The sequence below is a fragment of the Prionailurus bengalensis genome, chromosome C1, assembly GCF_016509475.1.
Source record: "Prionailurus bengalensis isolate Pbe53 chromosome C1, Fcat_Pben_1.1_paternal_pri, whole genome shotgun sequence".
NCBI lineage: Eukaryota > Metazoa > Chordata > Mammalia > Carnivora > Felidae > Prionailurus > Prionailurus bengalensis.
This window is the reverse complement of record NC_057345.1, coordinates 66200694-66222748: the sequence shown is the minus strand read 5'-3', so window position 1 is coordinate 66222748 and position 22055 is coordinate 66200694. Positions and strand designations below refer to the sequence as shown.

The window sequence follows — 22055 nt, the reverse complement described above, 5'->3', positions numbered from 1 at the left end:
GAATGTCCAGACATGCTTGAGTCTGATTCTGGACTCTCTGTTCTGTTCCATTAATTTATCAATGCATCAAAGTCAACGTACATTTTCTTGATATATCTCTTTATACCTGTTTTCCCACTTTGTTCTTCTTAAAGAAAGTCTTGGATATGTTTGACCCTTAACACTACTTTGTTAATTTTAGGATAATGTCAACTTCTTCATGATGCTACTTCTCATTTTCAAGCTATATTTACAAATTGAAACATGGTATGTTCACATTATGAAATCTTTATTATGATACAAAATCAGAAACACCCAAAATCATATGGTTTGTTTCCATATAGCTATAAATCAGAAAAGGCTTAATGCAACCTATATAGAATATATTGTTGACCTATAAGGAAATTATTAGAGCCACCCATTAGCATTAGAATAATAGAATCGATGAGAATAAATTATCTTTACCTATGTAAATGATATGAATCAAACAAATACACTATCTCATGAAAGAAGTCAGACCCAAAAGAGTAAATAGTACATGATATTATGTAAGGGATAAAAAAGCACAAGGCTAATCTACACAATTAGAAGTCAGAATAGTGGATATCTGGGGCATAAAGGGGACTTGTAGGATGTTCTGTTTCTTATCTGAGTTCTAGTTTCATTGGTTTGTTAAGTATCAAAATGTACTGAGCCATACAATTGTGAACTGTGTACTTTTTATGTGTATATATTACTTTAATAAAATGATTTTTAAAGTAATTATTAATGATTTTAGACTTATTAATAAGACATTCTTTATAATATAAATGAGAAACTAGATGTAAGACTTCCCTAAATATAAGATACATATTGTGGTACCTCTCCAGCTCAGTTAATCCAACAGTGGTCATGTCCATAATAAGCTCCCTTCTTCTTCTTTTTTTAAAAAAATTTTTTTTAATGTTTTATTTATTTTTGAGACAGAGAGAGACAGAGCATGAGCAGGAGAGGGGCAGAGAGAGAGTGAGACACAGAATCTGAAGCAGGCTCCAGGCTCTGAGCTGTCAGCACAGAGCCAGACGCGGGGCTCAAACTCACCAACTGCGAGATCATGACTTGAGCCACAGTCGAACCCTCAACCAACTGAGCCACCCAGGCGCTCCATACTCCCTTCTTCTAATAATATATCACTCTTTCTGGGCAATTATGACTTAATTCTCTTCTGGAAAAGAGAAGTGATTGTTCCCAGAGGTCAAATATATGATTTGAGCTAGATCAATTGCAGTCCTTTTTTGGAGTATTTCACAATGACACGGGAAAAGAAAATCCTCTTCCTTTTCGGGTCATGAGGCTAAGTGAATGCCAATTTGAAACCTGGATTCAGGTGGTTTAAGATTTATCAAGAATGCTAACCTGAAAGAATGACAGCAATAAGCACAAAGAATGAAGCAGAGGGTGTATATCTTTGTGTGTGTGCATACACATGTGTGTGCACTTGTGTGTGTGAGAGAGAGTGAAAGAGAGAGAGAGAATACCTTTTGAATCCCTAGACTCAACCATTTCTGAGGCAGTTTGGTTCAACCCCAGCCTTTTCTATGGTTTGATTATTTTTTATTCATGTAATTCAGGTTGAGTTTTGTCACTTGTAGCTAAAATAATTGTAATTGACAGAGTAATCAAATATAGTCCTTGTTAGTCTTAATCCTCCAGAACTCTTACTAATATTAATAGTCACATCCTGGAAGACAGTTTCAGATATTAAACAAACAAACAAACAAACAGATATCTATAGGGGAAAGAATACATTAACTGGAGACCCAAAGAGAAGCTCAAATACTTTATTATATGTGCTTCTGAAGGGAGCATTCAAATACTTTAGAAATAAAATAAGAAGGCAAAATAAGAAGATGTGGGTGAGGATGAGAACATGCTGACAAGTTATATTAAAATAAACTTTTCCAAAGTCACACACACGCACACTGAAGTTAAACTCAAGTTTTACAAGAAGAAGCTTCCATTTTCCACAGATACAGAAAATAAATCCAAAAGAAATCACAATCTTTTTTTTTTTTTTTACAATTAATGGCTTTAAATCTTGCTGCTCCTAGTTATTGGCAGGTATTATGATTTTGTAGGGCATCTTCATCCCAGACATAAGTAAAACATGCCCCTTCTGTTTCATCTATTTCTCTTTTTCCTGTATTTTCTTATTTCTCAATTTTCACTCTTCAGTGATGAGATAAAAATTACTAGTATGTGAAGGGTTCACGTATTTGTTTCCTCCTTTTACATACTTGATAATTCCTTTTCCCCAATCTCTGATAAAAGAGAAACAAAATATTCTTAATGGTTTATTTAAGGAAAAGCAACCAGAAGGAAAAGGAATATTCCAATCTCCCCTTTGGGAGTGCATGTGCCCATCAAGAAGAGAAGAAATGGAGAAAACAAGATGGCGGAGTTAGTAGTAGCATGAGAATGTCTTAGTAGTTTGCAAGTGAGAGGGAATAAAGAGGATATTATATTCTAATTTGATTTCTCACAAACTAAAATAAGATTTGAGTATAGATTGAAACTTCTTTCTGTCTGATCTTTGATTGAAACAGTGCAGCATATTGTTGATAGAGGTTGAAAGAGACTGCACGTAATGCTAAAATCTGAGGTCATAAATCTGAAAGGCACATACATCTGCCATGGGCATTAAGACCATCCTGACTACATGGCATTAAGAGAAATTCTGAGGAGGGAGACACGTCAAAAAAGTCAAGTCGAAAAAGGCAGAAATGTAGGTACCAAGAAAGAGGAATATAATCAAGGGACGCCTGGGTGGCTCAGTTGCTTAAGCGTCTGACTTTGGCTCAAGTCATGATCTCACGGTTCATGAGTTTGTTTGTTTGAGCCCCACTACAGTCTCATTGCTGTCAGTGCAGAGCCTGCTTCAGATCCGCTGCCCCCCTCACTCTCTGCCCCTCCCCTACTCATACTCCCTCAAAAATAAATAAACATTAAAAATTTAAAAAGTAAAAGAGGCATATAACCAAAGATCACATCTGATCAGAAACAATGTTGATCCAATCCATATCAGGGTCCCAAGCAAAAAACGCATTTCAAGAGAAGAGGGCAAGGATACAGCTTGGGATGTTCAAACAGTACAAATGACAGAAGTGCATCATTTCAAAGATTCTATCTTAAGACAGGAGAAAGAGAAGTAGTACAAATCTGTGGGATATACCCCTAAGGGTGGGAAATCAGGAAAAGTGAGGGGAAAGAAAAACACATCTGGCCAGTGAGTTAAAGAGTAGGACCATTCACAGGACAGTGATCCATAGAGACACAATGAACTGCCAGGTACCCAATAGATCCAAGCAGGGAGTAGCCACACAGCTGATACCTTCAAGTGTTTACACCACTAAATTCTTGTTTCCTCGAGCGGTCAAATCTTCTAAGAAGTCATCTGAAATCCACAGCATATGTCTCAGCGCAGAGAGGATCAAAACATCTTTTATAGGGTCCAACTCCCACTCTGAGGTATAATTACTAACCACCAACATATCAGAAAGAGCAAATCCAAGTTTTTTGTGGACTGCCTCTAACTGCAATACAGAAACAGTGACAAATACTATTTTAGGTCAATATGCATTATGAAAGCAATAACAAAAAGCAGGAGCTTGGCAATAGTGTTCCTGTTAGAGAAAATGAAGATAGAGATCTGGTCCCATAAAGTACTTTCTTAAAGAACTTCACAAGGAGTCTTCAAAATCACTGCTAATTTTCATCAAGAATACACATAGTAGATTCCATATGAATTAGAAATCGAAAGGAACTGGGGCGCCTGGGTGGCGCAGTCAGTTAAGCGTCCGACTTCAGCCAGGTCACGATCTCGCGGTCCGTGAGTTCGAGCCCCGCGTCAGGCTCTGGGCTGATGGCTCAGAGCCTGGAGCCTGTTTCCGATTCTGTGTCTCCCTCTCTCTCTGCCCCTCCCCCGTTCATGCTCTGTCTCTCTGTGTCCCAAAAATAAATAAACGTTGAAAAAAAAATTAAAAAAAAAAAAAGAAATTGAAAGGAACTAATAATTCTGTATAAAGCACTTGGAAATTGAAGCATTTTTAATACCCTTATGCTGGAGTCTATAATTTCCCTGTTTCCTATTAAAAGTTATTCTCAGGATTAATCTAGTTTTCCTAGACCAGTTTCATATTGATGTTCAATTTGTGCTTAAACTAATTTATCTATGGAATGATATTGCCCGGATTCAAAATAGGGTTCTGTTATTTCTTAGCACTGTCAAAAACACTGGCAAATATTTTACTCTCTGTGCTTTTGTTTTCTCATCTATAAAATGTAGTAATGACAGTACCCATCTCACAGGGTTGTTATAAGTATTGAATAAGAAAATTTATCACATATTTAGTACTCAACAAATATTAGCTATCATTATATCCTCCCAACTGGTATTCCCAAGTCCAGGTTCCTTTTGACTCTGATTTATTCTGCATGTGGGTGGCAAATTAAGTTTTATGAAACTTTACTTTGGTTACACCACTACTCTTCATAGTAGCATCATCTACAATAGCCAAATTATGGAAAGAGCCAAGTGTTCATCAAATGATATATGGATAAAGAAGATATGTATATATATAAGATATGTGTGTATATATATGTGTATATATTATATGGATATAGTATATCTTATATATATATATATATATAATATGATATATATTATGGATATACATATGGATATATATATTATAGATCCATATATATGGATATATGGATCTATAATATATATGGATATATCATCAAACTAGATATATGGATAAAGAATATATAATATATTATATTATATATATATATATATATATATGGAACTATTACTCAGCCATCAAAAAGAATGAAATCTTGCCATTTGCAATGACATGGATGGAACTAGAATGTATTATGCTAAGCAAAATAAGTCAGTCAGAGAAAGACAAACACCATATGATTTCATGTATATGTGGGATTTAAGAAACAAAACAAATGAACAAAGGGAAACACACACACAGAGGTAGAGAGAGAGGGAAAGAGAGAGATAAACCAAGAAACAGATTCTAATTTATAAAGAACAAACTGATGGTTACCAGAGGGGAGGCCGGTGGGGAGATGGGTTAAATAGGTGATGGGGATTAAGAAGGGCACTTGTTAGGGTGAGCACCAAGTGATGTATAGGAAGTCTTGAATTGCTATATTGTACACCTGAAGCTAATATTACACTGTATGTGAACTAACTGGAATTTAAATTAAAAGTTTTTTTAAAAAGAAGAGAAAAAAATTGTTATGATTCCCCATAATGCACATCATTAAGTAAAGTCACCTCATGCAAATATAACTTTCATACTCTATCTCCCCCTACAAGGATTCAGCCCTCCACTAAACTGAATGACTCCATGCTCCCCCTACACACTGCTGTATTGACTTATGCTATCTTCATGGCCTGAATGTTTTCCCCTTTTTGTCTCTTCACCTCCTGAAATCCTCTTTCTCTTTGAAAGCTATTTCTCAGTGACTCTCCAGTAATGAAATCTTTCCCATACACTTTAACACAATATTTTCCTCCTTTAATCTTTCAATTTTATTTTGAGTCACTTCATGACATTGTCATAATCGTACTCTGTCATCTTTTTCTCCTCTGACTCCCCCATCCCCTCACCTCCACTGATAAAACTGTAAGCTTTTGAGTGCAAGGAAGTTGTTTTAATTATCTGTGTCTGGTTAGAGACTAGCACACTGACTCGATTATGAAAGGTAATCAATAAATATTTGTTGAATTGAACCTAACTGAATTAAATTATAATAAATGGAATAATCTGTGTCCATGTAAAGATGAATATATATTTAATTTTTAAATCTTGGGATATGATTTTGAATTATCCAAGTAATTGTTTTCATTCTTCAGTAGGTGTCCATTTTTATTTTTACACACAGTAATATCATGTGATTATAGTGACATATCCTAGAAAGTGTGTCTACAAAGAAGGACATCATTACCTTGTGCTTCACAGGAATACATCTGTATATGTCTGTAAGGTCACCTTTTGTAATCAGCTGCATGCTATCCACATGAGTGAGCAAAACCACATGGGGCATACCTAGGTCAAACAGATACGTGTCATTTTGATCATTATAGACAGCATCAGTACTTTTCAGTTAATCAGTTATCAATTACGCAATAGGCTACCAATGAAGCAATTCCAGATATTTGGGAAGGGCCATCACCCTTCAAAAATACCCCCCTCTAACTACTCATTAGTACTCAGAATTCCTCTGACATAGGAAATTCCCTTCAAGGCTTTCCGTGGTATGAGACTTCAAATGAAACCACCGCTTGGACGAGATAACTAAAATTGATGCTACAGTGTTGGTGATAGGTTTCATTTCCTCTCCAAACAGTTGTTTTCATGGAGACTAGAGAAAAGACACCTAATAAACAAGATGGGGGAGAAAAGGCCTCAAGAAGGCAACAGAATGTGTCAAAGCATCCCAAATAAGTTGGTCTTCTGTAACAATGTTAGCAAGCATCGCCATGCGTACCACCCTTGCAAGGCTTTAAATTTCAGAGAGCAAGTAAATCACTCCATGCTTCTAACTTAATCAAAGTTAGAAGTGTGGTAAACTTGCTCTTTCCCAGACAGAATGGATAAGGCCAAGAAAAGACAGAATGGGGCACCATAATTCTCTAATCCTATTTACCTTCTCCTAAAGGTAACTGTCCCTTCCCTACCGAACATCTTACTTCCCTGATGCTTTTTCTTACTGAAATACTGTTTTCCATTTCTAATCACTTAAGGCTCAAGGGAAAATCTAGAACTTTTTGTAAATAAATTCATGCTAGGATACAGTGGTAGCAGGTAATGAGAACTGTGCCAAACTCTTCATATATGTTGATTTGTTTAATCCTTATAAATCCCTGAGTTAGGTGCTATTATCATATTAATTTTATAGATTAGAAGTTAAGACATAGAGAGTTTAACTCACTTGCACGAAGTTATAACACTATCAAGTGCTGGATTTGATTGAACTGCACTGATGGGCCAGGGAAGATTCACATATGCAATTTCTTAAGTTTTTCATCCTGTTCTGAAACCGTTCTACAATATAGTCTAATATATTACCCTTAGTAGTAAAGTGGAATGAGACTCACCACACTTTATCAATTGCCTTCGAATTTCTTTGATCTTTGCTATCATCTCATGAGAGATGTATTTAACAGAGTTGACATCAAGCACAAATGCCGCACAATGAATTCTGTCCTTCAGCAACGGGTAGTGAATATAGTTACAATGACTTGGTGTGATTGGTTTCATGGAGTTAAACTATAAGATAAACAAAATGCAACACATTAATTCTATGGATATTTATGAGCACATACGATGTATCAGGCACTGTGCAAGTCTCTAATATTATGAGAATAACAATCTGGCAGAGAAGACAGTCTATGCAAGTAGCTATCAACCCTTTCATGCAGGCAGGTAAAGCTTCTGTGACAGAGGGACACATAATCTGGGAGCTACAAAGCACATGGAGTTTGATAAAGGGAATAAAGGTATGGCAGACGGTGTTCTAGACAGAAGCAATGTGGGCAAAGGCGGAGGTGAGAGCATACAGAAAGAAATCCAGTATCATCACACAGAAACCAGGGATGAAAAGTAGTTCAAAATGGGATGCATTTACTCTTGAACTAGCAATCCCTCTGCTGGGAATCTGTCCCACATGTATACTGGCAAAAATACAAAATGATGTATGTACAAGCCTATTAATTTAAGCACTATTTGTAGTGGCAAAAGTCTAATATATCAATAGCAGAGAGTATTTCATGACTTCTCTAAAAAGAGGGGAACCACAAATCTGTAAGTATTTCTTATATAGTAAAAAAATGAAAGTAAATGAAAAATTTTTATATGGTTGCTTATAAGAAAAGTATTTGAAGGGGCTTATATGAAATGTATTTGAAGGGGCAGAGAAAGAAAATAAATTCTTTGAATATACATTATTTTGTAAAGTTGAGTTTAAAACCATATTTCAGTACACCAAAATATATTGTATGTGGTTTGGGCAAATTTTAGTTGACCACTAAGCATGGGTTCCATACTTTTGATTAGAATTTTGGTGTACTTTCTATGATGGCTTGGAGAATGTATATAGCAGCAGTCACAAACTCATGTGTTTATAGAGGTCTGGTAGGGAATAAAAATGAATGGAGATGTCTAGTGTAAGATAAATATATTCAAACAGGAAAAAGAGAGCTATATAAATTATAAACATAAACATAAAACATAATTAAATTAAAAAACCCATCCCTAAATTAAAATCAACAAAATGAACTTTTACCTCCATTTGGGGGTCCTCACTACACAAAGAGAGACCATTTCTGATTGTATGTTTTTTCTGATTGACTTTAAAGCACAGTAATTTGTATACTCCTACTACTTGATACACCCCAAATGTAAAATACAATAATATTTTTAAATAAATAAAAAATTAAATAAATAAATAAATAATCTGGTTCAAATTTTAAACTCTTTCCGATTTTGATTATGATTATGTTATATTTATACTAAAATATTATACTAAAATATTATACTAAAAGTGGTTATGATTAAACTGTTTATGGTACTGTAAGAATTTGTTTGTTTTTTTGTTTGTTTCAGAGAGAGAGAGAGCATGAGCAGAGGAGGGGCAGAGACAAAGGGAGAGAGAGAGAATCCCAAATAGGCTCTGCAGTACCAGCACAGAGTCTGACATGGGGCTCGATCTTACAAACCGTGAGATCATGACCTGAGCTGAAATCAAGAGTTGGACACTTAACTGACAGGCACCCCGGCACCCCGGTACTATTAGAGTTTTATTATGAGATCACAGTGAATATTTTGTGAGAGAAAGCAAATGAGTTGTGACATGACATTCTGTCATCTCTGGAGTCCTTGAGAATAGAGACTCTGAGAGAAAGCAGATAGAGAAGCAAGACAGAAGAAGATTAAGTAAAAACTACCTAGTACTGAATTTGAAAGAGAAGTTTCTATATGAATTTATAATGCACCTTATCATAAAAAGATCTATTACTTACCTCTGTCCACCAAAAATGGCAAGAATCAATGACCAACCATGTAGCAATAACAATTCTAATAAGCCAAACCAAGACTTCTTAGAGAAATAATTGACTCAAAATCAGGCACTAGAAATATATAATATGTGGCTTGGACATCTCTCATACCAGAAATCAAGGAATATAGTAGGTTTTTAGGTTCATGTCAAAAGGACTCACGATATAACTTGTAGAGGCTCCCACTGGTCAGATATGTTAACTGTAATATAAGTATGGAGAAAATGGCACAGGATTGAAACACATTAAATATGTTCAATTCAGGGGTTCATAATGATAATAAAATAATCACTGGTCATTATTGGCAGATACAAAGAAACCACCTTATGGTTTCAGAAGCTTGTAGTAAAGAAAAAAAATCCTGCCTCTCCCATGTTAACTGTACCACCAGGTAATCAAACAGTAGATGAGGAGACTTTTATCTCCTCATCGAATAAATGTAAAATAAAAAAAGAATGATGAAGATAGAATATCACATGTTCACGCCCTAATAAACACATGAATCTAGGCATTGAACATTAATGAATATTGACATTATTAGAAAAGCAAAAAGGATCAAATAGAACAAAATGTGTGTCTCCTCACGGAAGAGCACAGCACCTCTACAAAGTGGAAGCTGAATCTGAACATGCTTCTAGACTCAATTACCAATTTTCAGGGTACATAGAAAACAAAAGACCACAGGAAACTGCATCAAGGGATGCAAACAGCAAAGTTGAGACTATGGAGAAGTCTACAGAACAATGGGATTTCTAAGAAAACAAACAAACAAACAAACAAAAAAACACATTACAAGGAAAAACACCAAAAGAGATAGAGGCAGAATGTACAGGTTAAGAGTCTGAATAAATTTATTTCAATCATTCGCAAATAAGCTGTTTTTAAAATGCATGATATTGAGGCACCTGGGTTGTTCAGTTGGTTAAGCGTCTGACTGTTGATTTCAACTCAGGTCATGACCTCACGGTTTCACGAGTTCGAGCCCTGTGTCAGGCTCTGAGCTGATAGTGGAGAGCCTGCTTGGGCTTCTCTCTCTCTTTGTCTCTCTCTCTCTCTCTCCCCCTCTCACTCTCTACCCTTCCTCTGTTCACACTGTCTCTGACTCTCTCAAAATAAATAAACTTAAACAAATTTTTTAAAAGCATGATACTTACTTATACAACAATTAGGAACTTGGACATTGGGTAATAGTTGATAAATTAAAAAATAATGATTAATTTTAGATACGATAAGGGTATACAGCTATCTATAACAAAAGGTATATATCCTTACATAGATAAATGCATATGCATTTATGGATTAAATGTTATGACATGTTAAATTTGATTCCAAATACTATAGGAGAAGAGAAAGTGAATAGACAGAGATGATAGGCTACGAGTCAAAGGTTGTTGAAGCTGAGTAAATGAGAAGTCATTAAATCGTTTTGTCTCCTTTTGCATAGATTTAACATTCCCTAGAATAAAGTTGTTTTTAAAAAAAAAAGAATATTTTTTAAAAAAGCTTTACCTCTACAAGATAATGCTATACTAAAGAATGAAAAGCCCTTGCATGAATAGAACAATAAAACATGCCGTGTTTCTGGATAAGAACACTGGATACGTAAAGATGTAAAACAACTTTGGGTATAAAATTTTAATGTAATTTTAATCAAAGCATGAACAAATCAAACACAAACAATCAAAAAAAAACCAAACAAACAGGCTCACTTGGAAAAGTATACCGTGAAAATAGTCAAGAAAAAAAACACAAGAAATAATGAATATGACTTGTCCAGTGAGACATTAAGACATTATTGATTGCTATGGTAATTAAAACAATTAAGTGATATGGTAACAAAATGAATATCATAAAGGAATTGATAAATGCATCAATAGAACAAGCTAGAGAATATAAAAACCAATCCCTATATTTAGTAGGGAAAAGATGCAAAGACATTCAACAAAAGATGTTGACCCAATTGACTAATCATTTGGAACAAGGTGAATTAATGATTAATTCAAAATTTAAATGTTTATCAAAAGGACTAGAAAGTTATGGGGCACATGGGTGGCTCAGTCAGTTAAGCATCCAACTTCAGCTCAGGTCATGATCTCACGGTTCATGAGTTCAAGCCCCATGTCGGGCTCTGTGATGTTAGCTCAGAGCCTGGAGCCTGCTTCAGATTCTGTGTCTCCCTCTCTCTCTCTGCCCCTTCCCCACTTGCACTCTGTCTCTCTCTCTCTCTCTTTCAAAAATAAATAAACATTAAAAATAAGTAAATAAAAGGACTAGAAAGTTAAAACAAAAATTGATAGACTCAAGTGGCTTTCACTTTAATCCCCTCCTCTTTCTTGCCTGGAACACTGACAAGGCTCAGTATGAACATCTGGAGAGCATAATGATGAAAGCCCCATGTCTTAGCTTGGACTGCTATAATAAATTACCTTGTGGGGTAGCTTAAACAACAAAAATTACTTCTCACAATTCTGGGGGCTAGGAATTCCAAGATCAAGGTGCTGACAGATTTAGTATCTGATGAGAGCCTCCTTCCTGATTTGTAGACAGCCACCTTCATACTGTGTCCTCATATGGCAGAGAGAAAGTTCATCTTTCTTAGGTCTCTTCTTATAAGGATACCAATCCCATTCATGAGGGCTTTACTCTCATGACCTAATCACCTCTCAAAGGCCCCACCTCCTAACACCATCACACTGGGGATTAGGGCTTTAGCCTGTGAATTTTAGGGGGGCACAAATACTTAATCCATAGCACCCCATGCTGAGGGTCTCAGAACAGAAAGTTAGAAAGACCCTTGAATTTAATAACCTCAGAGAGCTTCCACACTGACACAAAGCCACCTACCTTCAGACTTCCTATTACATAAGAAAAATGACCAATGTTAGTAAATTGATGTTAGTTGGATTTGTGTTTCATGTAGCCCAAGGCAGCTGAATATGTAACAGCATTCAGAGTTGTTATAACAGCTATGATAGAAGAGTTGTTTGCATGTTTTAATTCTTTGTAAAATAAAATATCAAGAAGAAGCGAATGATCTTGAATGGGTACACTTGAAGAAAATAAAAGATGATGCATCAAATTAGATCGGCATTTGCTGCTGTCCAGAGTGAGCAAAAATAAATGTTTTAAATATCAATTATAATCTTTCAGTGATTGGCCCAATCATACCTGGTATCTGTCAGAAACGTGGCCTTTCAAGATGTAGGCTATGTCATCCACACACAGCCCTTTTCCTCTCTCATGCAGGCCCATTGTGTCACACAGAGTAAAAGGCAGGAAGTTGCCATCCACCGTATCCTTAATGGAATATGTCCTGTACTACAGATGAGAAAAAGCAACTTTAAGAGCACACTTCTTAAAAAATTCCAAACAGAGGGGCGCCTGGGTGTCTCAGTCGGTTAAGTGTCTGACTTCGGCTCAGGTCATGATCTCACGGCTCGTGAGTTCAAGCTCTGCACTGGGCTCTGTGCAGGCAGCTCAGAGCCTGGCGCCTGCTTCGGATTCTGTGTCTCCCTCTCTCTCTGCTTCTCCTTTGCTCGTGCTCTGTCTCTATCTCTCAAAAATAAATAAACACTAAAAAATAATAAGATTTTAAAAATTACAAACAGAGATAAAGTCTACACGTAATGAAGTTGATCACAAAGACTTCGAACCCAATTAACTGGACCAAAGAAGCAAAGGCTGAGTGGCCCTGAATGGACATACCGTGTCAGAAACCCCAGTTGGTTCAGAGCCCACCAGAGCCTGGTGTGTGACATGGCCTCGGAAAACAGACTTCACTGAGTTGAAAAAGCTAGACTTCCCAGCTCTAGTCGGACCCAGCAGCAGAATTCGCACTTGGGGAACGAGGTTTTTATGTGGTTTGTAAGTGTACATGGCTGACAATAAGCTCTTGTGGAGCCTGTACAGACAAGACAATGTTAACAATTGAATGAGGGTAGGTCACAAGAACTTACCATAAATTTTTCTAGAATTTGTTTTCTTTTCTTATATATTATCATTTATTTTCTATTAGCAACTTGTTTTCCTATTAAAAGGGCATGAAACTATTCTACTTCACATCCTACTGAAAAAGAAGAAAAATAACACTTGTAACTAAAGTCAATCAGACATACAACCTTTCAGATTTAAGCAACCAGACCATACAAAACTAGTGCTAAATATGAGCTATGTTAAACATGAAAATAACTTACCAGTAATAAACTTTTAAAAACACAGCATAATATGTGACCTTTGGAGTTTATGGAAGTAATAATTTCTGGCATGTTCTTAAAGCTCTATAAGTATTCTCCAACTACCGACCACCACTTCCAAGGCAATTCCCTAAAGTAGTAGAAACGCTAACTGCAAAAATTCTAAGCAAAAGTGTAGACTTGCAGTCAAATAATTAGTTTCCTTCACATATGTAAAAGCATTAGGAATGTTCCCCCTCCTCGGTGTTCTTTCTGTTTTAACATTAGTATTATCAAATAGTTTTATGATTATAAATATAGGTACAGCTTATTCTTCACAATCCACAAGTTATCTGTTATAATTTGTGCTACCGATTTATTGACAGAACTTAGAATAAGTCTAAGATCATTAGCAGAATAACAGAACATTGACTTACTTGTTAATTCCTTCCAGAGTCCTTCTGTCCAACAAATCTAGGGAAATAATCAAAGAAAAATGAAAATTACAAGTTGTTGAATGACTGGCTGACTGAATGAATGTCAATGCATTCACTAGGGAAAAATACAAAAATAGCTTTTCCATGATAACAGTGCAGTATAATGAAAGCAAGTGGAAAAAATTATGGCAAATCTCCTAAACATGTCATTTGCAGAATCTAGAGCTAGAGGCAAGGTGGGCACTGTAAGACTAGATTGTCTACAAATCTTTTCTCACCCAGTTACCCAGCAGTAGTATGTGGCTTGCTCCATCACCGGAAATGAGAACTGGGACACTTTCTGAATCAGAGAAGCAAAGCGAAGAGACATGGACAGGCCAGGGAAAGAGTGGGAATACTTTAAGATAGTTCCTCTCCATAATGCAATAGGTCTGAAAGGGAAAATATACAGAGGCACACACACAAAAAAACCCACAGACACCAGATTTTCTCCAAAACCTAGTATCTGCAACTGGGGCTCCTGGAACTTCCAGTCCAATTGATTTTCTTCTTAGCTCTGAAGAGAATGTAGAACTCATCCCTACCCAATCAGAGCACAGTGAGTGGTTCAGGAGTCAGCTGAGGACTTTATTTGAACCAATGAGACTAGGTGAAGAAGTATTTATTTCCTGTGAAACATTCTGTGGCGGTGGGTTTAAAATGAGGGGCACCTGGGTGGTTCAGTAGGTTAAGCGTCCGACTTAGGCTGAGGTGATGATCTCACAGTTTGTGAGTTCGAGCCCCTGCACTGTGCTGACAGCTCAGAGCCTGGAGCCTTCTTCGGATTCTGTGTCTCCCTCTCTCTCTGTCCCACCCCACTCAGTCTCTGTCTCTCTGTCTCTGTCTCTGTCTCTCTCTCAAAAATAAATACATATTTTTTTAATTTAGATTAAAAAAACTGAAAGGAACAGGAGGAGTGATGCTGGCAATTCTACACTACCAAAGAGGAATTACTATGTGAAACATTCATAAATATGGTTATATATAGGGATTCTGGGGGGCTCAGTCAGTTAAGCATCTGAATCTTGATCTCAGCTCAGGTCATGATCCCAAGGTAGTGGGATCAGGCCCTGCACTGGGCTCTGCACTGGGCATGGAGCCTGTTTGAGATTCTCTCTCTCTCTCTCTCTCTCTCTCTCTCTCTCTCCTCTCTCTATCCACCCCCCCCCATGCATCCTCACTCTCTTTATAAAATAAATAAATAAGGCTATATGTATGGAAAGAAAACCTCTTTAAATTACCAAAGTAAAAATAGTGAAGACTACCTACAATTACTATGATATAATAAAACTAGAAAAGAGTAAGTGTAAGCAAAGAGAAAACCAACCTCTTGGGATTTTACAAATCACTCTCTTAACATTAAAAAGAAATTAAAAATCAAAATTGTAAATATATTGACAATAACAAAAATATGAACACTTTATATCAATCTTGTGCTAAAAATACATTTCATTAACAGCAAGAAAGAAGGAAAGTTTTGAAAATAAAAAAGAGAAACAGAAAAGAATAAAGAAATATAAGAAAGGAATTAGAAATATAAGAAGGAATTAACAAAAACACAAGACAAATTTTGTAAATTAAGAAAAGGGTAAATTAATATAGTAATGGATTGGTTTAAACTATAAAATAAATTACAGACTAGTCTAATCAAAGAAAGCCAAATTCACAAAATGTCATGCTACAGCTCACATACCTAAATGACTACATACTATATAACCAATAAAAAGTGTTGGGAAAAATTTAGAAGTGACAGAAACTCTCATGCACTTCTTGTGGTGGGTAAAATTGATATAACTATGTTGGAAAGCTCTGTCAGTGTCCACTGAAGCAAACATATATGTTTCCAGTGACCCTGAAGTTTTATATTTATATTCTTCAAAAATATGTGTACATGTGAACCAAAAAACCATGTACAAGACTATTTATAGCAGCATTATTTGTAATAGCCCCAAACTAGAAAACTCAAAATGTCCACCAGCAGTAATTTTATTAAGAAAAAGTATGATGGAATCATTACAATGAAATCCTATATGAAAATGAAAAGGAACAAATTAGTGCAACATACAATAATATGATGAATCAGTAGAGAGGTAGGAGTTAAAGCAGCTGGCCTGAGATACATTCACTCACTGTAGCAAGTAACACCCTCAAGGAAAAAAGAGAAAAATGACCCAGCCCAACTTCCTTAAAAATTTGCTAATAATCTTATCTCCTGGTATATAGACTAATGATGTTTCCTACAAGGAAAGGATGTACCTCTTGAATGCCCTTAATAAGATGTTCCTGGCTAAGGATTAATTAGAGTAAATAAATACAGATTCTATGGATTTATAAGGCACATCTTCATGGGAAATGTCATGTAGGCTGCTTGTCTTAGGCATCTCAGGCTGCCATACAAAATGCCATTAACTGGGACAACAGAAATGTATATCTCCTAGTTCTGGGAGCTGAGAAGTCTGCGATCACTGTCTGGCAAGGTAGATTTAATTCCACGGACTCTTCTCTTGCTTTGTAGTAGCTGCCATCTCACTGTGTTCTCCCATGACCTCTTCTCGTGTGTTCATGTGGAGAGAGCGAGCCCTCTGGTGTCCCCTTCTTATATGAATGCTTATCCTATTGAATTAAGGCCCCACTCTTATGACTTCATTTAACCTTATATACTTCCTTAGAGGCTTCTTCTCCGAATATAGTCACATTAGAGGTTAGGGTTTCAACATACAAATTGGTGGGGGGAGTGGGGGGGGGGGTTGGGGACATATTCAATCCATAGCACTGACATACCAATGTTCCATAACTTAACCACTCTTCAATATGTAAAGTGGCCCATAAACTTCCTTTAAAAATCTTGCTGGTAGGGCGGCTGGGTGGCTCAGTCAGTTAAGTGTCCAGCTCTTGATCTCACGGTTCATGAGTTCAAGCCCTGCATTGGGCTCTGAGCTGTCAGTGTGGAGCCTGCTGGGATTCTTCTCTCTCCCTCTCTCTCCGCCCCTCCCCTGCTCTCTCTCTCTCTCTCTCAAAGTAAATAAATAAACTTTAAAATAAAATCCTGCTGGTTGTTTTTAGCCAGAAAGCATATGTCTAATATGCAAAAGAAGGATCTAGGAGCCACATAGAATATTCCTGTACCCTTTCTGCCTACTCTGAGACTTCTGATTATCTTTATCTTTGAAATTATTAGTAAAACTTTATACTGGGTGAGATACCTGATTCGTAGAGGTCTGATTTTAGAATCCATTACCTTGTTTAGTTTAGTCCCTCAAGCGTAATGTTGAATGAAAGAGGTCAGACAAAAAAGAATACATATTTTGATATGATTCCATTTATATAGAATTCAGAAACAAGAAGTAATTAGTGTCAACACAAGCCAAAGTAATAGTTATCTTTGGCTGGCAATAACCAGGAAGAATCAGCAAGGAGTCTTTTGAAATGATGGTAATAATCTATTTCTTCATCTAAGTAGTGGCTACCTTAGTGCGTCTAATTTATAAAAGTTTATTAATTGGTACATTTATCAATTGTGCATTTTTCTGTTTATGTGTTATACTTCAATAAAAAGTTTACTTAACTGATCCAGGATGCTCAATATCATGACATATCTAATTAAATTTACCAGACATCAACAAAAGAATTTTTAATGTTTGGAGCAGCCAGGAAAAAAGATCAAACCATTCAAAGAGAAACAACAAAGACAAATAAGTAAGTCTGTACCTGTGTTTTCCACAGCAATATCAATGCTGTGGAAACATTACAAAATCCCCCACAATAAAATGTGATTCAAGAATTACATACTCTGACAATAATTCAAGTATGAAGACCACAGACAATTAGTTTGGAACATGAAAATACTCAGAGAGTTATTCCCAGGTTTCTTCTTTTAAATGGATAGACATAAATAACTATTTCATGGAAGACATGTAAATGGTTGATACACACAGACTTCCGAGTAATCAGGTATAAGCAAAAAAGAAAATGAAAAGCCCTCCTTGACCATCAAATTGGCAAATATTCTAAAGTTTGATAATATCAAATAAAGGCAAGAAGACAGGGAAATAGGCATTTCTATAACACTCTTGGCGATAGTATAGACAACTGAAGCTTTTGAGAGGTGTCTGTCAAACTGCAAATGTAAATATTTCTTAAACAGCAATCCCACTTCCAGGAAGTTACTATAAAGAAGTAACTTCTTGTGCGCACAGTTATATGCATGAAGATATTATATAAAAGCACTGTTTATAACAGCAGATATTGGAAACAATGTCCTCTGGCAGAAAAATAAATTAATTAATTTTGGTCTTTTGATATAATGGATATAATGGGAAACTGCAGGATCTAGAATGAATCAAGAGAAGTTCAAGCTTTGGTTTCATTCCAAGAGCAGCCCTCTTCAAGTTTGCTCTCTCTCTCTCTCTCTCTCCTCCTTCTACCTTTCCTCCCCTTCCCCTACCCTTTGCCCACACAAACACCCTCCAGAAAACTCTGTATATGCTCCTTTTGACCATGGTTGTGTCTCAGCAAACAATGTGTGGCCAGGTTTCAGTCTGGGTCACCCAGAGACAAGGACATTCTTCCTTAAAGAATGGGTCACCTCAAATCCTCCAAACATTCAGGAGAGAACTCTATATAAGGTTATCTAATTAAACCTACCTTCACATCGAAAAACTTCACATTCCTGAAAGGGAGAAGCTTGCATATGAGGTAATCGAAGTTTTTCACTTGTATCTAAGTTCAGAGTCATCACTTGTTTCCTCATATTTATGTGGAATTCTAAGTCATTCCTTCTTCCACTACCATCATAAAACAATTCAGTTGGTACATATGAGCTTATTTTGCATTCTGAAATTGTATTCTCTTCAAGAGCAAAAAGGACGATGGGAACTTTCTCCTCTTTCTTGCAACTTGTTTTCATATATGCCCCGACAACATAGTGTTCCTTATAAATCACCACCAAAATCGGCCCTTGATCACAGCATCTCTTAAACAAATCATATGCAGAGAATTCATGAACACTAGCTTTATAGAGAAGGGTAAACTGTTTTCCTCCAAAATAAGTTTGCAGATTCTTTTCTTGCATCCATGTCAAACGAGTTCTCACCGCCATACTTCTCGATCTAGCAGAAAATCAAATACATTTTCCAATAAGTATTGAAAAATGGGTAACACATACTGTCACAAAGCTTGCATTTCTTCCTCTTCTCTACTCTACATTATACATTGAAAGAGTAAACCAAGGATGAACAGACAGCAAGAAAAATCATTGACTAGTTTTCCATTCTAAAGGATTTCTTTTAATTAAAAAAAGACTATAATTTGCAAGTGGCTAGGAAAAGTGGAAAGCAGCAACTCATTTACCTGTTTGTAGAATCTGTACAAGGACTGAAGCGGAGCGGAGCTGCTCTGTCTGGACAGCTAAGCAGACACACGATAGGAGCAAAAAATTCTTCAGCAATGTGGAGGCTTCGGTGACTCAGAGAAAAGGAAACTGAAACTTAGTAAGGCCCAGCCCAGTCGGCAGAGTGCCAGCTTCCTTCTTCCAGGGAGCACAAGCTGATCCACTTAAATTTGTGAAGTAAAGTCACATAAAAATATGAGAGCCAAAGAACTGAAGTCAGAGAAAAGAAAAGCTAACAGCTTGCCAGATTTTTAAGTGGACTTTTTTAAAGAAAAATTTAGTCAGTTTCTGTATGTTGAAATACACACACACACACACACACACACACAAATGCTGTTTAATCTGACTCCAAGACACATGCCCCAGATTCATCCACTTCTCTACAATCAACTTATTTTCATCAGGGTCCACTGCTTTCTATACCGCTGGTGGTAAGACAGGTTGCAGCAAAAAAGAGTGACGATTTCTGATAAGCTGTGACAGAGGAGCAACAATCTCAAACAGAGAACACTGGGGTAGGACATAAGGATTTTGGAGACCAGCATGTATAAGGACAACGTCGCCACCATCTGAACACCTTCCGCAGTCAGGTCCCACTGCTCCCCAACAGGCTCAAAACAGCAGGAGGTTCTCTCTTTGTCATTTTGCAGACTGCCTCGAGAACTCAGACTGAAGCAGGACTGTCTCACACTGCCTGGCAAACGGCTGTCAGTTCATTAAGGAAGCCAGGAATGTTAGAGTAATTGACAAGTTGCCTGTATCATCAATGGAATGGAAATAGAAAGGCCTAGCTCCTTAATAATAAAGAAACAAGATGGGGAGATGGTAGCAGAGACCATTTGGTAGTCTGTACTTGCCTCATATTCTTTTAAGAGATCCTGTAGAATTGGCAGTTTCAAACCTTCCCCACACCCCCCTACACATACAAATAATCCAATAATTTAGGTAGCCCTTGATCATAAAGTATGTCATTTGAACGAACCAGCACCTTCAAGAAATGGTTACTTCCAGCTCTCCCTTCCTTGAGCTTTTGGAAGACACCAGCCCCCCACATGAGCTCAGAGGTGCGATAGGTCCCACACAGAGACCTGTGTTGGTGTGACCACACACTTCCTGTGGGTCCCCCAGTTCTGTTCCTCTTTCAGATTTCTACCAAAGTTATGCCAAATTTCTCTTCCCCTTTACTTCCCAGCAGGGGGGCTATTTTGCAGTTTCTATGGAAATGGGAAAAGTAAACTTCCCTCTATTTTTTTCCTCTATTACCTTTTTAATTCATAGAATTCCATAAATTCTATGTTCAGGTTCTTTCATGGTCTGGACTCTCAGGGGTCTACTATGGAAGTTAAAGAAAATCTAAACATTGTTTCAGGGTTTTTTTTCTTCACTCTTTGGTTTAAACAATCTTCTCAGGAGGACAATGTGAGTGATTCTGTAAATAGGGGAAGAACTATATACCAAGAAGTACAGAAAAACTATAAAAGTTGCTATTTTAAGGGGTTGTCTAACCACACACAGCGTCCATTTGATATATTCCAAGTCTTAAGATGCAGATAAGTTACTTTTTTCCCCCTGAACTCTTCAGTCATGATTTGGAAACCCCCTCTCTCTATATCCAACAACCAGAACAGAAACACTAACTGATTATCTGCCAGACAGGAGAGTCTCATACACTTGGAATACCACACATGTATTTGTCTTAGTATGCTTATTTAAATTGTAGTAGTCCATTCAAATTTGAATTGCTTCCACAACTCAACACCAAAATGGAAGACAAACAAGTTCAAAGGCTTAAATATGTTCCTTGCATCTTCTAATTTTTTTAATGTTTATTTAATGTTTATTTTTTTGAGACAGAGACAGAGTGAGTAGGAGAGGAGCAGAGAGAGAGAGAGAAGGAGAAACAGAATCTGAAGCAGACTCCAGGCTCTGAGCCGTCAGCACAGAGCCCAACGGGGGGGGGGGGGGGGGGGCTCAAGCCCACATACCATGAGATCATGACCTGAGAAGAAGTTGGATGCTTAACCAACTAAGCCATCCAGGCACCCTTGCATGTTTTAAATTACTGTCAGATAGACGTTATCATGAAATGTGCAAAAGAAATCTATTGTTTTAAAAACTTTAAAAATTAAAAATTATGACTGTGTGGCTCAGTCTATTAAACATCCCAACTCTTGATTTTGGCTCAGATCAGTATCTCACAGTCGTGAGTTCAAGCCCCATGTCAGTCTCCATGCTAAGCATGGAGCCTGCTTAAGATTCTCTCTCTCCCCCTCTCCCTCTGCCCCTCCCCTGCTTTCACATGCATGTGCGCATGCCCACACACACATTCTCTAAATAAATAAATAAATAAATAAATACCATATTCACAACATTGTTTAACATAGCTTGTTATTCTTCTTCCCCATCTCTATTCCCATTCCTACAATCTCTACCTGCAGTTTCACCTCCACTATCATTCCTGTCCTGGAGTCTGGAACAGCTCAAATCCATTATGTGAGCTGTGTTGGGAAAGGAGTGAGGGGGCATGCAGTTGGATATTAGCCATAATTCTAATTCTATTGTCTGGCTGACCCCAGTGGTCTGCGTTTTCTCCAACATCAGAAAAAAACATTGTGATTGGCATGCAAGTTTCCATCTTGCTTAAATTGGTGGCAAAACTTAGATCTTAAATCTACTGTCCTCCATTAATAGGCTCAGAGATTCATCACCTTGGGATGGGATTTGGGAACTTCCAAATTCCCACAGCTTTTAGGAATACCATGAAGGCTTCAACCAGCTTTGCTATCAAGTAGTGACTTTAGCATTAAAATGAGTTCTGTCACTTCAAGATGATTACTCTTCAGCTGGTCTCTGAAGCATCTGGGGCTTACTTGAGTCTCTCAATTTCGCCATATTAGATATGGACGGCCTTTAAAATT

General features: G+C 37.0%; 1 protein-coding gene across 2 annotated transcripts; it reads right to left on the bottom strand.

Annotated features, from left to right (window-relative positions):
* Positions 1-251: 251 nt before the first annotated feature.
* Positions 252-20951, bottom strand: IFI44 (interferon induced protein 44). Of its 2 annotated transcripts, XM_043575371.1 has the most exons (9): positions 19098-20951; positions 18393-18856; positions 13710-13746; positions 12806-13001; positions 12269-12418; positions 7142-7313; positions 5989-6089; positions 3350-3551; positions 252-2279 (listed from the first exon to the last, which is right to left on the bottom strand). In XM_043575371.1, the coding sequence occupies exons 2-8, from the start codon at positions 18844-18846 to the stop codon at positions 3360-3362; spliced, it is 1302 nt and encodes a 433-aa protein (XP_043431306.1). In that variant the 5' UTR covers positions 18847-18856; positions 19098-20951; the 3' UTR covers positions 252-2279; positions 3350-3359. The 2 variants fall into 2 exon arrangements, with proteins under 2 accessions (XP_043431306.1, XP_043431307.1); XM_043575372.1 differs by having other exon boundaries at positions 252-3551.
* Positions 20952-22055: the final 1104 nt, after the last annotated feature.